General features: G+C 38.9%; 1 protein-coding gene across 7 annotated transcripts in view; it reads left to right on the top strand.

The window, feature by feature from the left end:
* COMMD10 (COMM domain containing 10) overlaps nt 1-19,730 on the top strand; it is a 127,982-nt gene extending 108,252 nt beyond the window's left edge. For 5 of the 7 annotated variants that reach the window (XR_012648859.1, XR_012648860.1, XR_012648861.1 and 2 more), the window contains 2 exons: nt 5,762-5,821; nt 6,459-6,931. Coding sequence is in view for 1 of the 7 variants with exons in the window: in XM_075019723.1 (XP_074875824.1) it covers nt 5,762-5,821; nt 6,459-6,497 (99 nt within the window). In the remaining 6 variants the exon portion in view is untranslated. Of the gene's footprint in view, nt 1-5,761; nt 5,822-6,458; nt 6,932-15,589; nt 15,740-18,001 lie in introns of those variants that run through there. The other 2 variants (XR_012648856.1, XR_012648858.1) reach the window with 2 other exon arrangements.
* The last annotated feature ends 416 nt before the right edge of the window (nt 19,731-20,146 follow it).

Here is a 20,146-nt window from a genome sequence, read left to right as displayed (position 1 = left end):
ATTTGAAAGGTAGAATGCAGTGTATGTGCAAACTAAATGTTAACGTATCGATCAGGGAAAGAGGGGGTTATTATGAAAGATGTTCTCTTTTGTAACAGTTGCACACTAAGACTTGAAGATGCATGTAATTCAGTCATAAGGCACACATTTTTTTCTCTACAAAAATAATTATTTGGTATTGCAAATGGAAATAAGCTTGGAAGAAGAATGAAGTTTGAAGGTCACATTTTCTGATGATGTGAAAGAAGTGTAATTAGGAATATATAAGTCAGTATTTAACTCCCTGTGTTCTGCTGAATCTCTGAGCTGAATTACATCCATCTACTACTGTAAGAATATAAAAAAGTCTTAATTGCTGTCTCTTATGTAAAGAGAGTTAAGGAACAGGTATGCTTTTAAGTAATGCTGGTCTGTTTTAACACATCTGCTTTTCTTACCATGCTACAATTAATCTTTCTGACCAAGCAGCTTAAACTTGCTGATAAATTCTGTGAGATACAACTTATGACCCTCTTCCCATCTGTAAGTGTCTAAGCGAATGCATCATTCTCCAGGGTCCAAGGAAATTTAAAGGAAGTCTGAACTGATGTAGCACAGAAACTGATAGGTCCAGTGGGAAATGCAGGCTACTAAGAATCAACTGGGGTCTGTTTAGGAATGCATCTGAATTTGGCCATAAACTGATTAGTTTAATTATCCATATCCTTCCCTTACATCTGAGATTTTAAGGATATCTAATAGGAATAAATTGGAGAATGGAAAGCAAATGTGAAAATAATCTTCTCTTAAACCTAATTGAGATGTGGCTCAAGATAGTGTTAAAGGCTATGTTAAAATATGGACACTGGGATATCTGTTGCTTCAGCTAGTTACTGTCAACAAACTTCACTGAATATACTGTAATTTTTTACATGTGCTCAGTCATAGAACATTATCATTATCAGTAGACATTTAGATATACAAACCAGCCTGCCTCTCCATCTGCTTGCTTCAGAATACTTGGCATTTATTTTGCAACATCGTAAAAGTAGTTACAGCTTTGCAGTTGAGAACTATTACAGCAATATCAATTTTTCATATTCAAGTTAGCTTTAAAACTAGAAGTTTGCCTTTTATTTATAACTCCTAGTGCCTTGCTCTATGCTTATGCATGGGGTGGGGGAGTTAAATGTGTGGAATACAGCTGGGCAATAAATAAGGTTGCAAAACTCTGTCATTAGTAAAAAAGCCTTTTGCAGTAGTACATTAAAATAAGAAGTATCTAGAGCACTGGATTAAAAAACCCAAACCCCGCAACAAGCAAACCAAAACCAATTCCTTTGATTATAACCAGGAATTTGCCTCTGCTTTCCAAAGTATTTTAAGAAGACATTTTTTTGTGTGGTTTCCACAGAAACATTTTGCAGCAAGAAGGTATTAGTGTTTAAAATAAATTGTTAGCTGAGGCAATGGGAAATTGGAGACTCTATTTACATCTTGTGTAGTTGAATCTTCATCATATTATGCTGATGATCATGTTCAGCTAAAAATTTGCCTAATTGTTTTCTGGTGGTTGTAAGCTAAGTGTATATGAAATGATTGTGGCTATTTTGTAAAATTAACCATACATTCAGAATGGCTGTTTTGGATAGGATAGCATATTAATGTTGACTGGAAGCAGGAAGTTTTTATTTTCATTTTCCTTTCCTTTCTCTCCCCCCACCCCCCAAGGAAATTTGTTTTTGAACAGCTGTTTTAGAGACTGCAGAAGCTGTTACATTTTTCAAAATTATACCAGACAATAAATGAGAAGATAGGTAAGGGGAGAAAACAACCCTAATCAGTTAAATTTATTAGAATTTCACAGTTCTCAGGAGGCTGTAAATTGTAAATTGATACAACCCTGGAGTGAGAGAAGAGGTAGAATGAAATCAGATTCCATCTAGATCTATAAAGGCAAAATGGCACTAAAATTTAATTTTAACACTTAAAAATACCTTCAGTGGTGATATGTGGCCAAGTATGTTAAACTGTACGTTTCAGAAAACTTATTACCGTATTCCTTACGACGGATTCAGAGTGATGTAAAGATTTTTCTTGGGCGACACCTGCAATTCATGCAGACTTTTCCAGTAGTAAATGCAATGCTTTGTCATGTTTAACAGGAGTTGAGCACACTGAACTTAACAGCAACTTCATTTAGCTGAAGATGCTGCACATCACCTCTTTAGCTATGCTCATTGAGCATATCACTCCAGTGCTGTCCCTGCCACTCTTCATGGGTACTGAATCAGACAAAAAGCCTGTCTCCAAGTTTTCAAAGCTGCCCAAAGAATGAATGTTTGGTATTTTAGAGATTTCTTTGTCTTCATAAGAATAATATCTTCAGTTATGTCTCTCTGATGCTATGAAGCTGTCACCCTCAAGGCTAAAACTCTTAGAAGTATGAGCTAGGACTTTTACTGCCACAACAACAAAGTTTAGGATGTAATTAGAAAAAGTACTAGAGTGGCTGAGTGTGACAATGGGAATAAATTCAGTTTAGTTTTCTGGTTACTCTGTTTAGTTTTCTTTCACATGAAGATGATAACAGCAAGGAGAAAATGAGATGCCAGAAATGAGGGAAAGAGTAGAGCGAAAGCAAGGAATGGGAGGAGATTTATCAGGAAAGAGGAAAAGAGAATGATATGCTTCATAGAAGGAAGAAAGAAGTTAGACATCCACCAAATTACTCTTTTCTTATTTACCTTCTGGGAAAAACATACTAGGTTGGAGACAACATCTGAAAACCTGTATGTGCAGATAAAAGAAAGCAGCTTAGCTGCACTTTTCATAAATAGGCTGAGACTCTATCTGCACAAAGTGACATTTAATTAAGTCAGTAAGCTGAAAGTGTGTTTTTTTTTACCCTATGTTTTAGTTATGGCTAAAAAATTATTGCAGTTTGTAATTTTGTATCCTTATCTGAGCAAAATTCCATAAACTAGATTAGGAGTTTGCCTACTCTGAAGTCTCTATCAATAGTCTATCTATACAGTAATTTTTAATACTATTTTACTGAGTAATTACAGAACTAGATGGTAAGCTAGTCCTGTGACACATTGTTTTAATTACAGTTGTTTGTGTTCACACAGAATAAAGCAAATAAGTGAATAATTGATAACTCAGCTAAAAATGGGGGGCCATCAGCCTGCTCAGATGTAGCTTTTTCTTGTAGGGACCTAGTTATGATATGATGTTTTTGTGGTCTTTACAGGAACTCCTGATCACATGACAGTGATCATTTGGCACCCTTCTCAAGGGACTCATACTAGTGAGAAATGTAATATTGTAAAAATAACATTTTTAACTGGTGCCACACTTCTGCACATTTTTTTGTGACACTGCTCTCTGCTGAAGTGGTGTAGTAGATGTACCAGGTTTTTACACACAGAAACAATTCTGTGTTAGCAGAGGATTAAGTGCAGATAAATAACATGTTTCATAAAAGGTTGTTACACCCTCTCTCCCATTGACACTCCCACCTGCACACCCAGATCAGAAACACAGCCTGGCACAGCATGCTTTCTTTTAGATCTCTGCAGACATTTGCCTGCCACAATGCAACATAAATTTTGTCTTAGTTATCAGACTGTGATTATTAAATAATAATGGGAAGAGAGATCTCAGCCTGTTCATAAAGCACAGTGATTTTTTTTTTTAGTGTAAAAAGAACCTGAATTAAAAGGGCCACACTTTTTTCATTTGCATATCTTATAACTTACAGTAATTAATATACTTAGAGGAAAATATGAAAGACAAGTGTTTACATTTCTTTTTTTGTGTGTGTGTGAAAAGTTGATGTTGCTTGCTGATCAGAAGTAGTACTAGAAGATGCCCATCTTGAATGAGACATAGTGCTCAGAGAAATGAGATCTGGTGCTTGGAGGTGCTATGCACCCACTGTCACTCTCTGGAGGCATTGCAAAACTGTCGTATCGAAATCCAGCAGGCTTTTCTGCCAGACACGATGCAAGAGATGACCCTGACTATTCATTGTGACTGATAAACTTTAAGATATACGATATCTTCCTTTTATTCTGAACGTCCTCTTTTCAGTTCACTTCCTTCCATTCGAACACCAAAATCCTTCTGGAATGGCAAATGCCAAACAAACATCCAGGCTGAAATGGTAGATCCATTTGTTATTAGTGTATCTTTCTTTCCTCTACCCCCTTTATTTTCTGAAGAAACCACTTGTTTGCTTTCTCTTTGTTTCTTAGCTGTTAGAAAGCCTTTAAAAATGCTTTTACTTCCCTGACATGGCATTATGCTCTTTGGAGGGAGGATCAGCTGGAGTCATGGCAAAGAGAGCTGCTGTCCTGGAAGTTTTATTTTGTATTCACCATATGATTCCCAGAATTGCATTGTTCCTTCCCAGAGGGGGAAGATTGGTCTTTCATGCAAATCACTGGTCCTTTTCTAGGCTTTTGTAGCCTTCCTGAAATTGTTGGAAAGGATCCTTCTTTCTGCAGAGCGGGGAGGAGGAATTGCACCAGACAGGCTGGCCCCAGTCATTTTATCCCTTTCCTGTGTCTTACAACTCCTTTTGACGAGCAGGCACCAGGCAGTACCTATCCTGAGTTCCCAGGGCTTCTGCTGCTCTTGTGCAGTTGGTGCGCCAAATTCAGCAGCATTATCTGACTTAAATCGAGACTTGCATCTGTATGAGAGTACACAGAATCTGGCCCACAGCCTTGTCTGTATGCAAAAGTATCCCTGCTCATTTAAGCTGAATTGATAAATAAGTGGTTTTTTACTAACTTAAGTGGTACATGAAGTTGATACCAGTTAAACAAAATTATCATGTGTACATTATTTCAGCTGATAATATTTTGTGAGTAGAGGTGTCCACAGATTGAGTTTTCACAGAGCCTTGTTAGTGCTTATGGAAGTGCAGCTGTTATCCTCAGGAATACCTCCAAGCCTTGGAAAGTCTAGCAACAACACAGACAATGTGCAGTAATAGTTAGGAATTTATTTTAAAAGTAGTAAAGTGACAAAGTGAAGTGAAAGGAATAAGACTAGAAATTGTCTGGACAGATCTGCACGGTGATTGAAAGTAGCAGGCATTAAAGTACCTGTTTCATGCAAGCGAATTAGGCAGGACAGAAATTTTAATTTAACCCTCATCTCTACAGACATCAGCACATGCAAGCAGAGAATTATTACCACCATCTGTTTTATCCACAGTAGTTTCCATCAGTTGTGTTACTTTGCTTTTTTAGTGTTTAAGCACTGCTTTGAAGCTGTTGTGTTAATTTTTAACTTGGGCTGAATCTGTGCATAGATGCTTATAGCAGTGTCAGCATGCTAAGATCATAGCTGTTAGTTTAATGAATGGAAGTATTAGCTCTGTGCTGGTGCCGTACATTAATAGCTGTGCAAGTTCAATCAAATACAGTACTGACTTTGTCATTGTGTAATGGTATTTACCAGATCTTAGATGGACTGCTGAGAAAGATGAATGTAATCTTTCATTTTTGTCTGACTTAAAAATAAGGTAACAAAATCATTTTCATAGAATATTTTATTATTATTCTTTGCAGCAGGAGAATAAATGTGCCTGTGGACTTATGTATGTATGAGGGACATTGTAGTGAATGGAGGGAAAACTAACTGTTGCAACTGTTATCTTTCATGTAGCTTAATCTCATATACTGAATTAGTGGAATTAATACCAAAAGAAAAGAAAAAAAAAGTATGCTTATTCCTTCCTTTTTTTCCCCTTTTTCCTTCACAGAACCTCAAGAAAGTGTTTGTAGAATTTAGTCATCAGGAGCTGTTTGAGTTCTATAACAAGGTCTGTAGATTTTACAATACTATAGCTTCTTTGTAAACACCTTATGCTGCTCAGCAGGAAGTGTTGCCTATATGAATTAAATCTAATGAAACTGGAACGAAAATGGATCCAACTTTAATTAAGGCTGTTGGATTTGTTTGATCACATAAAGCATTTTCAAGAAGAGTCTGTGCATTCAGATTTGGCATAGGCAGGGCTTGGGTCATTGTAAGCATACCTGGCAGTTAGATCGAGAGGAGTAGCTGATGATTAACAATGAGGAGCTCTCTGGAAAGAGCATCTTTGTGTTACGTCTTCAGTTGAAATGCCAGGCTCGTAATCCAGTCAAAATGAACTCTATTATTTTTTTTCTTGTTATTATGCATTGGAAATTCACAGAAAAACATCTGTGCATGTAAAAAGGCAGTATTTAGACAACTGTTTCTTTAAAATTTGAATATTTAGACTGCAGCAATGAATTCTAATAGCTTCATGTAAAAACAAATATTCATGAGTACAGGTTTTTTTTATTGCTATGTGAATAGATTTAGTATGCATAGTTGAAGATATTGGAATGTGGTTTTTTTCTGTTTGCATGTTTCTAAACAACATTTTATATGAGTGGAGTTTTTTCTCTCTTTTTTGTTCCTTTAAATAGCTGGAAACTATACAAGCACAGCTGGATTCCCTTATGTGATGTTTTTGAAGACTTATTTCTCCATCACACTCCTGCCACCTCATTATTTTGAATTGAAGATAGTTTGCCAAGCTGTGTTTGCTGAAGGATTCAGTGGGTTGCTTCCTGTAAAATTATATGGCTTATCTCCTTTTTAGACCAGTAACATTAGCCAAGAGCCTTTGTTAAGAGTCTGAAGATTTTAATGGACTTCTTCTTGTTTTCTGAGCAATTGTGAAGAATAATTTTACTTGCAGAAAGAAAAAAGAATGCTACCATGCTTCAGAATTTTAATTTTTTTTTTTTTGTCCTGTTATGTGTGTTAGTTGATTCTGGTAGAAATTTGCATACTAGTGAGGGACCAAGAATCAAGTCTATTTCTTAGACATAAAAGGAATATAAAAGTAGTAAAAAAAATACACTGCTAATAAAATCTCTATCATTTTAAATTGTTATTCATATGATTGATAATGCTTATTTCAAATTTGTCAAAATAAATTCACAATTTAAAAATTAATTGGTTTAGTTTCGGCTATTTTAACTTCATTTCATTGTCTTTGTTCTTTTTTTATTTTGGTTTTTTTTTCTTCTACATAATCAACAATGTCACTGATTTCAGTGTTTACTTTTGGCACAGAGAATAGATATGGCTTCTTGGCACTGCATGCATACCAATGAATCTAAGTAGTATGGTGTATAACTGGGGGAAGAAGTCTCAGAGTATGTAACAAAGAACACTGAAATAGTCTGACTATCAGATTTCTGAAAGCTATTTGTTGATCCTACCACCATTTTTACATCAAACAGGAAGAAATAAAGTACAGTGACTTAAAGGCCAAGTTACTCGTATTTTCACATGTTAATTCCAGATGAATGGAGATTCATGAGCAGTATGAGGAGATACTCATCTTAGTTCTTGTTTGTTGCTGTTCATTGACAGGCAACTTCATTGCTGCACCTTGATAATGGGCACAATATACAACTCTCTACTCCAGGCTAATAGAAAGTGAGAGGAAATAAAGAACTTTGGCATTAGCTTGTCTTTCTTCCTCCTTAAGGGATTCCCTGAACAAGGCTTTTTCTTCCAGATGCCTAAACCAGGGTTGGTTAGTACCCAACCAGCCTGTTTTCTTTTGAAGTTTGTTTGCTCATGACAGCAGATGTAAGTATAGCCAAAAGGTATGTTTTGAATAGCTAGTGTTTAGGTCCTCTTGTGCCAGATTTCTTGCTTTGTTGCTTTTGGAGGGTTGTTTTGGGCTTTTTGTGTTGCTTTATTACGGATTGTGCTGTACTGAAGGTGTTTGCACCAGTTGTCTAAGCTGTGAGATAATAGATTTAGAAGATAAAGTCGTTAACAGCCTACATGTGAGTAAAGGGCACTGAAGAGAAAAAACACATTTATCATAGTTCTTAACTGAAATGCCAGACAATACTGTACCACTCTGGTAAGGTAACTCTGTTACCCTGTTGAAAAGAAGAAATGAATCACTGTTGCAGGGCAGAATCTTACCCTCTACACCTTGTGAGGCTTGCTGCCAAAATCAAGCCTTGTCTCAAACTGGTGGCAAACATGCCTTATCTTCTGGGGATGTAATACTCCCACCCACAGACACCACATTCTTAGTCTGTCTATTCAGCAACAGCTCGATGGCTCAGTCGTCTCAGGCTGCATAGGTTGGTGTGTGTCTGCAGGTGACCACATACCCACCATTCCCTCTGCCTGCCAGCATTAGCAGTGCTTTGTAGTTAGCCCAGCTAGCAAAATCCCCTTCTTCTTGACAGTTAGGTCGTGGCTTCTCCACTGGTCCTGTGGGACAGTATGTTGTGTGCTAGGACACTGCTTTTCAGTGTTGTCCCTGTGTTTCCAGAGCTTAAGTTCTGGAAGTCAGGTCTGAATTGAATTGAAGACTCTCCCGTATGGATGCAGGACATACTAAGGCAGTTGTCCAAATGTGAGAGAGGGGTTAAGTTATCTTTGTGAATGTAGGCGGTGGTGGATGAATCCTGGAGGAGGGGGTGAAGGCAGGACTAGTTTGGAGTGCAAGGAGCATTGGACAAATTAGCAGGCACATCTGAAGAAAAAGAAGTCAAAGACAGAGTAGGAAGAAACTGGGTGGGGGAAAAAGGAAGGAGACAACAGAGTAATGGATACTCCCAAAGGTGGAATTTGGGAGTTGGAAAACTATAAAGAAGAGACGAGGAACACTGGAAAAGGTGGCAAAAGTATATATACAAAGAAAATGTTAGGCAAAGGGGGAGAAAAACCTTATATACTAGGGGAATGGGAAGAAAATTGGGGAAACAAACCAGAGTTAACTATGAAAACTGTGGCCAGTTGTGGCCAGTTGTGTAACTGTATCTAGTATTTTGAACTAGCCCATAAGTGTCAGCCTTGGTGCAAATTTGGCCAAAATCAAATAAAAGTTTGCAATAACAAAAAAGAGCATTTTAAATCTAGCTTTAATAGGAAATATTTTAAAAGTGATAAAATAATCTTAAAAGGAAAGCCAGAAGAAACTAAGCCTAAGATTGCAAGGATTCTGTAAAATTTATTTAGTGATTGTCCTTGTTTGCAGGTGGATGAAGAGATTTATGATTTCTTCAGCAGTGGCTGCCTTTTCTTTTTTGCTAAATGTACCAAATGTCTTACTGTCAGAAGCCATAATAAAAGCCATAGTATACCTCACGGTAGGAAGTACACTTGTTATCTTTTGTCAAGGAACGCTCAGAAATAAACAGTTTAGAAATACTTTTCTGTGTGTAATGGGAAGCTTTGGGGTTGAACATGATTAGGTAGCAAAGGCATAACCAGTACCATCTTAGGGAAGAACATTGTCACTTATTTAAGTGCTCCTGAATAAGGAGAGAAAATTGACCATGGAAAAGCAGAACTATTTAGGAGGGTTTTGTTAGGTCTTTCAGAAAAGAAGGCTTTTATTCTGGTTGCTGCTTCCCTGGGCCTGAGTGGACCTGGAGAGGGGAAGATTAGTCTGACCCTGAGAGCAGCTTCCCCTGCTTAATTTGGATAAAGTCCTGGTGTCCCAGCAGTGTCAGGGAACGAGAGAAAAAGAAGCACCAGCACAGACTGGGGGATGCCTGGAGAGAATGGGAGATCTGCCTGCAGCAGGGACTAGAACCCATGTCATACCTCAGAGGCAGTGAAAGAAAAACACTACTGAGAGGAAGAAGGCAGGTAGCCACTTCAGAACTGAATGCACCAGGTTGGTGTGGAAGCATAGGCAGGGGTGTGCATGCCAAAGGTCTTCAAGCTTTTGTTTTGCATTCTGGTAAAACATAGTTTTGAAGAGTGAGTCTTGTGGGTATTTTGGAGTTTTTACTGCAGGAAAGGAAAGGGATACGTCCCAGGCTCTTTTCAGTTCAGAGTCCTAGCAAACCATTGGTCTGTAATATCCCTTGGGCATGATCCAGAACTGAAATTACCAAGGCTTCTGATAATGTTGAAGGAAAATATTTGCAGAGATTTACTGAGCTCTAAAACTGGAAATTTCAATGAGTAAGAATTAGTAAATCTACTTTCAGATCTTTCAGTGCATTTTAAAAACATTTGATTTATCAGACATTAAAGGTAGTATTTTCCATGACTGTACTTCTCTCAAAGCTGTAATATCAAAATCTGCCTCAAATGGACTATTAGCAAAAGAAGGAGATCTTTCGGTTTGGGTGTAAACAAGCATCAGTATTGTTTTGATGTGAAGACTTGGAATTCTGAGCATAAAATGAAAACCAGTGTGAGAACTACCTCAAAAATATCAACTTACTGGTAAACAGCAACCACTCGTACATCACTTAGCAACACTAATAGCACATTAGTGCTTGTTAAGTACAAATGCATTAGATTATCTTTGCCCAGTTCAGCCTTAGGCATATACTTCTTGTTTCTCAACAAAATATGAAATGTGTGTAAGTTTCTGCATTCTGTTTTTGTTAAAATACATAGCTAGATAGACAAATACAACTTTACTATCTCAAATTTTGACTAATTACCAAACTTGCTTTGGCTCTACAGAGGAGGCTTTCAAATTCCCCTTTAATTCCTGGGTTTATTGCTACATCAATTTTGAGTTATGACTTGCAGCTTCATTTCCTACAGTCTGATTTTAAAGACTCTGAATTCTTGTTCTTTCAAAGCATAAAGAATTTACTGAAATGCTAAGTCTTACATTGGTTAAAGGAAGAAAAGTGTTTATTGTGATAGAATGGTATAAGCTCTCCTTCACACTTGTTTCATCTCATGTTCTCTGATTTCCAACAACATCAGTAATATTTCATTGTTTGGCTGTATTGGCATATCATATCTTCAAAGATTATGAATTCACTCACATTATGGTAAAGAAATGGCAGCTTAATAATGCCTATTGCCCAGTGAATAAGTATCATATCATTTTGTGAGCATTGTGTAGCTTATTTGACTAATGAAAATGAACAACATTTGGAGCCAGTGTGAGAAAGTTCCTTTTCTATGGAGCAGCCAAACAGGCCTTCTGAATAACAGTGATTTCATATAGGTGGATGAACTACGCTGCTACTGTCTGATACACTCTTCATGGTGTCTCATAAACTAGTAAGATGCTTTTATCTGCAACTCTTGCATAAAGTGATTTCTAATTTCCATAGTAATGAATCAATTTTATTGGATTTTCCCTTGGCCTTTGTAATCATGTTGATCAGACCCAATTACATGCTGTAGTTTTAACTGAAATAAAGTGTTTAGATGATCCCTTCATTCCTTCTTGAGTTTTTCAAGAGATAGGGGAAAATATTGGTCTGTTACAAATCAGATGCTGTCCAGCTGTGTTGAGCTATGTATCCAGGAAGCACTTGTCCCTCTCACTGACAAGATCAGTTCCTTCTGTACTGAGGCCAAAGTATCTACCATGGTTTTCCAAGCTTTCCTCTATTTACTGAAATCATAGAAAGGCAATGTGGAGCTCTACACATGTTGGAAATATAACTGTCTTGACCAGCTCTTCAAATAAGATGATCACTTCGTTAGAGCAAATTCTTCTTCCAGTGGGACACTTTTAATTTCTTGTCATCAATGTTATCTTAACTGTCCCTTTATGGTAATATACAGCATACATTCAATGGATGAATATAGTATCTGTCTCTGAGATGGCTGTAGAGTACTTTTCTGTAGAGAATGTTATAGAATTGGACATACTGGAGCATCAGATTGTGTTTTTTTGAATTCACCCTCTGGTCATTCAGGACAACTGAAGGGAGGAGAAGCAGGACTCCCTGGTCAGTGCTAATGAGATTCCTTGCATCTGCACTGTGTGGGAAGGTTCATCCCACGAGGGTTAATATGAAGGGCTCTGCGTACAGGTGAGCTGACTTTGTTTCTTCTCATTCCAATCCATAGGTTCAATAGTAGGACGACTTAACTAAATTGCATTTCATGGGCAGCATGAGATTACTGTGCTTTTTCCATCACCCGCTTGTTTGTTTTTCTGCCTCCAAGTGTTAAGAAATGCAGCTTTGTTCAAAGAAAGAAAAAAAAAAGGCAAAAGCAATTTGATTTAAGAAATTATGCAATTAATGTATACAGTAAGCATTTTAAAGAAGGTTTGCTTTCTTGGGTTTTTTTTCTACTTTTGAAGTGTTTGCCATAGCCAATATCCTTGTAGGCAGCTGAGAATGATTCTGAGCAAAGCCCAGGGGAGTGAGGAAAGGACCATGTTTCCTGTTCCACCCACTGCTCCCTGTTGAGCATTGGGGTACAGCTTAGGCTATAAGCCTTGGTTTGCATCTCAGACTGCCAGTTAGGTGAGCACTTTGTCTTTCCTGGACGACAGTGAGTCAGGAAAAGATCAGAGAAGCTGACTGCATTGGGCAAAAAAAGCCCATACTGAATGTTGCTAGCTTAGCTCTTCAATCTGGAAGGCGTGAGAATATTTTCTTGATGACAAGCAGCACTTTTGCCCAGATCTCCTCCATGTGAAAAATGAGGTCAGAGGAGTAGCGCTTTGCATCCCAGATGAATCCCTGATGTCTCAGTCAGGAGCTATGCCTTGTGATGGTGGGTCTCTGCCATCTTTTCTAATTCCTAACACATTCCTGCCACTTCCAGCTCATACACAGCCTGGAGACAGGCACTACAGACCTCGAGAACTAAAAAGGACCTTTCTCTTCCCCTGCTTCATCTCTGCTCCCAAGGGGACCGTCTATCTCAGGCCAGCATTCACCACATCTCCAGGTAGGGTAAAGCTTTCATGGAGGTTGTCCTAGCACCCCAAGTTTAAAACTCACTTTGAGAGAGGGCCAGAAAAGGTCTGTGTGGGAAGGGAGGTAAAACAGGACCACCAGTCTTTCAGGACAGGGGGATTATTTACCATTTGGCCATTTCTGGAGCAAACTTTCAGTCCAACCTGTGAGTGATCCAGTTTCTCTTTTGCAGTCAAACTCCTTACATGAATAAAATCATCCCTGTTTCTCCCCATCATTCTTACGGATTGCAGCAAGCTAAGTCATCCTCAGAATCTGATTTAGAGCAACAGAAGTGAAGTACATCAGATAAATGTAGAAAAAAGAAGCCCATAAACATGAGCTAGTCCCTTCAGAGCTGTGTTCACTCACTGTCTTTCACAGGATGAATGGCAGTGTAGTCATATGTTTGAGTTACGGGCAAACTGTGGTGATACTGCTCAATTTAGGGTTAAACACGATGCACTGTCCTTTAAGGAGGACCATTACTCAACGGCTTCACTATGCAGGCCTCATTAGTTTGTGTAAACCATGCAGGCTTTGCTAAGGCTAAGCCCTTGAAGAGGGAACTAAAGACTGGTAAAAGGGAACATCCTGCCCCAGAAGGCACCGAAGGCCGGATGATTGCCAAAGAAGCATGAACTAGGGGAAAAGTAAAGGCATCGGGGGGGATCGCAACCACCGACTCAATTCAAGACCTAAAAGACTTACCACCACCATCCCCACCTTGAGCATGCGCTGTAGAATAAAAGAACACTGTACCTTTAATTCGAAGCAGGGAAAACCTTAGCCCAAAAGAAATGGTAGCAGATAAGCCACTGCCAATAATGATTTTGGGGAAGGACTTTGGAAACTAAGCAGGTGAATCTAAAACTGTATAAATTGCTTGCTTGTTTAACTGCAGGGTGTGCTAGCTTTGTGGAATTGCCCCCTTGTGCCCATCTTTGTGCAAATATGAAATAAATAATGTCTCTCCTGAGTATGTGATTATTGGCTCATTGCACACCGGGGGACAAATCCACTTTTTGGGCAACAGGTTTTGGCATCCCAGATGGGACAGCTGTGAAACCTTGCCCAGATCAAGTTGCTGGCTACCAATGGGGAGAAGCTGCTCTTCAGACTCCAGTGCACACCGACTTTTTGTTTCGGGGACTCCGCGAGTACTCTTCCCTTCCAGAGCGGGTAAGCGACACAAAGGTGTAACACGCATATTAGAGACATTGCAAGGGGGGTACTACTGTATATGATAAAGGTATATAGAGGTATTTTATAAAATTCATACATGCTTGACAGTGATGACTGGAGTGCATGAAAGTGTGGATAAGAACGTTCTTTTGGGGTAACAGTATGGGAGCAGGACAAGGGGCAGGACAGTCTGCAGAGCCTCCCCTTTGCTCTCCATTAGGATGCATACTAAAACATTGGAACAAGTTTGGTGGGGATCCCCTAACAAAGAAGAAATTAAAAGAGTACTGTACTCAGTGGTGGCTGGTGTATAAATTAGGTGATGAAGAAAGATGGCCAGAAATGGGAACTTTGAATTATAATACTATTTTATAGCTAATGTTGTTTTGTAGAAGGCAAGATAAGTGGTATGAAATCCCATATATGGATTTGTTCTTTGCTTTAAGAAACGATTATGAAACAAGAAAGAAATGCAAATCATCAGTATCTGATTCAAGCGTGTTAATGAATGACAATATCTCAATTGATTGAGATTGCTTATAAGGTATATAATAACGAAAAGAGTTGGAAAAAAACAGAAGCAAAAGGAGAAACTAAAAGATCAGAAGCAAAAGTCTGCTATTTTAGCAGCAGCATTCACTCAAGTGCAAACATCCTCCAGGGTGAGGCGTTTCCCTGGAGGACGGGAATGTGGAAGAGAATGGGGAGAAGGTGGAAGCATTGAGAATAGAACCCCTTTGGAGTTCAACCAATGGGCCATTTGTAAAGAAAGGGGACATTGGAAAAATGAATGTAAGAAAAGACTGACTTGGTTTCCCCCTTCTGCCCCTGTCCCTGAGGCTGATTTACTAATGATCAGTACAGAGAGTTCTGATTGATGGAGACTGGGAGCTGAGGAGTTTAATTCCCCAGCTGAGCCCCTGGTCTCAGTCAAGCTGGGGAATGGAATTGTTAAATTTTTGGTAGATACAGGGGCAACTTATTCTGTGTTAAATAGCTGTAAGGGACCTATGTATAAGTTCTCTGTGTCGGTGTTCAGTGCCATCGGAAAGTGAGAGGTTAGGCCCTTTCTCTAACCTATGATGTGTGAAATTGGAAATAAAACATTGATGCATGAATTTTTGTATATGCCAGAATGTCCATTACCTCTAATGCAACGGGACTTACTAAATAAATTGGGAGCACAGATAACTCTTGAAAAAAACAAAATTCAAGTGCATATTCCTCAGAATAATGCCTGGGGAGCGCAAGTTTATATGTTACAAGAATCAATTGGAATCAAGGACATAAAAAATGAACAAGTTGAAATCCCCTCTGAAATTATGAATGTGGTGGTCCCCTTTCTGTGGGCAACAGAGAGGCCTGGAAGACCTAAATCAGCCTAACCAGTGAAAGTAGAATTAAAACAGTGAGCGAGCTGATAAGATGTAAACAGTGTCCCAGGAAATTAGAAGCTTGCAGAGGACTGGAACCTACAATAAATAACTTTTTGAGGCATGGACTGCTACAAGACTACCTATTAAAAAGCTGTACTCTCAGGAATATCATCTAGTACAACATCTAAGTGCTATTAATCAGATAGTGACTGATGTCCATCCAGTGGTACCAAACCCATACACTCTGCTGAATGCGATAGTTGATTCTAATGTTTATTTTACAGTTCTGGACCTAAAAGATGCCTTTTTTCTTTATTCCTCTGGAAGATCAGAGTCAAAAACTGTTTGCCTTTGAGTGGGAGAGTCCTACAACGGGATGCAAGATGGAGCTATGTTAGACAGTAATTCTCCAGGGATTTAAGAATAGCCCCACCATCTTTGCTAATGTACTGGTGAAGGAACTGGAACAATGGCTAGGTAAGAACTCGTTAATTACCTTGCTAAAATATGTGGGTGATATCCTGTTGGAAGCAAATACCGTTGAGGAGTATAAAGAAGCAACTATTAGTTTTTTGAACTTTTTAGGGCTGGCTGGATATCAAGTGTCTCAGAAAAAGTTGCAGATTGCACAGAAAAATGTGACCTATTTTGGTTTTGAAATTTCTCAATAAGAAAGAAAATTGGAGATTGAGAGAGAGAAGTGGTTTGTCAGATTGCCCCACCCAAATCAAAAACAAAGTTAAGAGGATTTCTTGGAATGGCTGGGTGATGTTGCCTTTGGATATCTAACTTTGGATTGATGGCTAAACCTTTGTATGAGGCTTTTAAGGGACGAGGAGAAGTGTTGGAATGGACTCCAGAATGTCAAAAAGGGGTTGACCATATAAAAGTTGCTCTTATGAGGGCCCCTGCGTTAGGTGTCCCCAATTTGACATAGTCTTTTGAACTTTATGTGCATGAACAAGGACATCAAGTGATGGGAGTGCTTGTGCAAACTTTAGGGGACTGGAAAAGACTGGTAGCTTACTTTTCGAAACAACTGGATAAAGTAAGCTCTGGATGGCTGGGATGCTTGAGAGCTGTAGCCACAGCAGTGATGTTAATACAGGAGGCACAAAAGTTAACAATGGGGCAGAGAATCACTGTTTATGTGCCACATGCAGTTATAGCTGTTTTGGAACAAAAAGGACATCATTGGCTGTCTCCAAGCAGGATGGTACAGTATCAAGCAATATTGCTTGAACAAGAGGAAGTGGTAATGAAAATATCTAATACTTTAAATCCAATGTCATTTTTGCCCTCTTGAGAAGAAGGATTAGCACATGATTGTTTACAGACCATTGAGCAAGTATATTCTAGTCATCCAGATTTAAAGGACTCCCCTTTACAACATCCTGATTGGGAGCTATTCACTGATGGAAGTAGCTTTGTAAATAAAGGGGAACGGAAGGCCGGGTATGCTCTTGTGACTTTGGAGAAGGAAATAGAAGGGGAACCATTGCCTGTAAATATATCTGCCCAGAAAGCTGAACTGATTGCTTTAACTCAAGCTTTGGAATTATCAGAAGGAAAATGAGTTAATGTGTATACTGATTCAAAATATCCCTTTGGTGTGATACATGCTCATGTTACGATTTGGAAAGAAAGAGGATTATTATCCTCACAAAGAAATCCTGTAAAATATGGCAAAGAAATTATGGAACTGCTTGATGCAGTTAATAAGCTTAAAGAAATAGCAGTTATACATTGCAAAGCCCATCAATCTGAATGTACTGATGTGATTAAAGGAAATGAAAAGGCCGATGAGGCTACAAAGAGGGCAGCTTTATTGATAAATGTGGCAGCATTAATCCCAGAAAGAGTTGTGAAAATTGAAGTACCTGTATACACCGAAAAGGAAAATAGACTTGCAGAATTACTCAAATGTAAGAAGACTCTGGAAGGATGGTGGGTAACCTTGACGACTCAGTGTATAGTAACTTTGCCTATAATGAAGGAGTTAATGGAAAGGACGCATAAAAGTACACACATGGGAGTTGAAGCTTTGCTTGAGGCAACTGGATGATATGCTGTGGGAATTAATATGTTGTTAATAGCTAAAAGGATTATACAGAAATGTGACGTTTGTTTAAAGAATAATCCTAAAATTCAGAAAAGGCCCCCCCTAGGAGAGGTAAGAAAAGGTTCTACACCTGGAGATTACTGGCAAATCGATTTTTCTGAGCTACCTAGTTGCAAGGGATATAAATATATACTGGTGATTGCGGATACTTTTTCAGGATGACCCAAAACTTTCCTGTATTGCATCAAAAGGGCAAGAGAAGTAGTAGAGGTTTTATTGAAAGAAATCATTCTGAGATTCGGTGTAGCAGAGGGATTCTCCTCAGATTGAGGACCGCACTTTGTAGCAGAAATAGTCCAAGGGGTATCCAGATTTTTACAAATCAAATGGGACTTGCGTATGCCATGGAGGCCGCAATCAAGTGGGAAGGTAGAAAGGATGAATCAAACAATGAGGAGACAAATTAGTAAATTGTGTCAGGAAACACACATAAAATGGCTTGAAGTTTTACTATTAGCATTATTAAGAATTATCGTTACTACAAGGGTCAGAGAAGGGGTTAGCCCTTTTAAGATCTTGTATGGAAAACCTTGTATAACAAATTTAACTGGAAAAGGCAATCAAATGTGCCTAAAAGGTGACCAGATACTTAGTGGTTACCTCTTGTCCTTGGCAAGAGTTCTTTCTTCCCTCCACAGGTATATCCAAATAAGAACCCCATACCTTTGGATTCGCCTGTGCATTCATTTAAACCAGCAGATGAAATATATGTGCAAACTTGGAAAGAAGAGGCACTAGCAGAAAAATGGAAAGGACCTTATTTGGTATTGCTGACAACTAATACCACTGTGAAGCTGCAGGGAATTGACTCATGGATTCACTATACCTGAATGGAAGCAGCACCTCCTAAAATGTGGAAAGTTGAGAAAACTGGACCTTTGAAGCTGAAAATACACAGAGATACATGAACTGTACTTGGATTAATATAAAGTCCATCCTGCATTTAGAGTGTGTACAAGGGGAAGTGTTTTTCTACTGTCTTACAGGAATTATTTTAATATTATTTTTGTTGTGTTTGTACAAGTTTACTACCTTTTTACAACCTAGTAATGAGAAGAATGTTGTGGTTAGTTTTTCTCACTTGCATGAGTCACGTGAGTCAAGGGAACCAGGAGGGAAATGATGGTCTGTGGGGAAACAACCTCCATTTGGAATAATTGTGGAAACAAACCCAGATATTACATGAAGCCCAAAAGGATGGCACTTCCACTGGAGTGGAAGAAATATTTAGATGGTTAACTTCCTGGTTCCCTGAGTTAAGAGTATGGGTTAAGAAACTGATAACAATCTTAACAGTTGTAGTAATGGTATTTGTCTGTATCTATGTAATCATACGATGCACTTTTAAATACAGTTCTAAATTGCTACATTTAGAATAAGACTTATATGAAGAAGATTCATACGAGTCTCAGAGGGGGGGAAGTGTAGTCATATGTTTGAGTTACGGGCAAACTGTGGTGATACTGCTCAATTTAGGGTTAAACACGATGCACTGTCCTTTAAGGAGGACCATTACTCAACGGCTTCACTATGCAGGCCTCATTAGTTTGTGTAAACCATGCAGGCTTTGCTAAGGCTAAGCCCTTGAAGAGGGAAGTAAAGACTGGTAAAAGGGAACATCCTGCCCCAGAAGGCACCGAAGGCCAGATGATTGCCAAAGAAGCATGAACTAGGGGAAAATTAAAGGCGTCGGGCGGGATCGCAACCACCGACTCAATTCAAGACCTAAAAGACTTACCACCACCATCCCCACCTTGAGCATGCGCTGTAGAATAAAAGAACACTGTACCTTTAATTCGAAGCAGGGAAAACCTTAGCCCAAAAGAAATGGTAGCAGATAAGCCACTGCCAATAATGATTTTGGGGAAGGACTTTGGAAACTAAGCAGGTGAATCTAAAACTGTATAAATTGCTTGCTTGTTTAACTGCAGGGTGTGCTAGCTTTGTGGAATTGCCCCCATGTGCCCATCTTTGTGCAAATATGAAATAAATAATGTCTCTCCTGAGTATGTGATTATTGGCTCATTGCACACCGGGGGACGAATCTGGTTTTTGGGCAACAGCAGTGATCCCAGTTTCTTAGGAAATCTGATACTAAAACATAATCTTAAAAAAAAAAAAAAAAAAAGTTATAAGGAGCCAAAAAGAAAAAAATAAGAAGAGCAGAGCCTCCTTTAAGCAAGAAAGCACAGTATATCACTGACGACACTTGCAGTGAAACGGAGTTTTCTCAGTTCTTATTTGGGCAACACAGACTGTGTGCACTCCTCATTGCAACACCCAGTGAGTGACTTGGAGTCCTTTTAAGGTCCTTCTACAACTGAACTGCAGTTTCCCATACCCTGTCAGATGTCACCCCTGCATCTGCCCATCAGAAGTCTGTTTGGTAGCCTACTGTTTGATTCCTCTGTGTCTCTAGTCAGTAGAAGGAGTGCCCTGAAGCCCTTCTATGTCAGGACAGAGGATACAAGGCCCTGAATGAACTCATGCACAGCTGGGCAGTGCTGCTCTTACCTGCCTCTGCAAACAGCACCCAACTGGGAAGGCAAAGCACCTTGGGCAATTTTAATGTCTTTCTGGCTGAACAGGCTATGATTGTCAGGGTTGACAAACCAAATTTTGGACTGGTGAATGTCTCTTTCTCAGCACTGAAGTCAGTAAGTTTTTGAGATCAGTCTCCTCTCTGGGAACAGAGGGGTTTTAAATGAATATTTAGTTGAAATGGACCATATGAAAGAGAAGCCAAAGGTGGAGCTTACTCT

The sequence above is a fragment of the Buteo buteo genome, chromosome Z (genome assembly GCF_964188355.1).
Source record: "Buteo buteo chromosome Z, bButBut1.hap1.1, whole genome shotgun sequence".
Taxonomy (NCBI): domain Eukaryota; kingdom Metazoa; phylum Chordata; class Aves; order Accipitriformes; family Accipitridae; genus Buteo; species Buteo buteo.
Note: the sequence above shows the minus strand (reverse complement) of the source record. Positions and strands in the feature narration are given on the sequence as shown.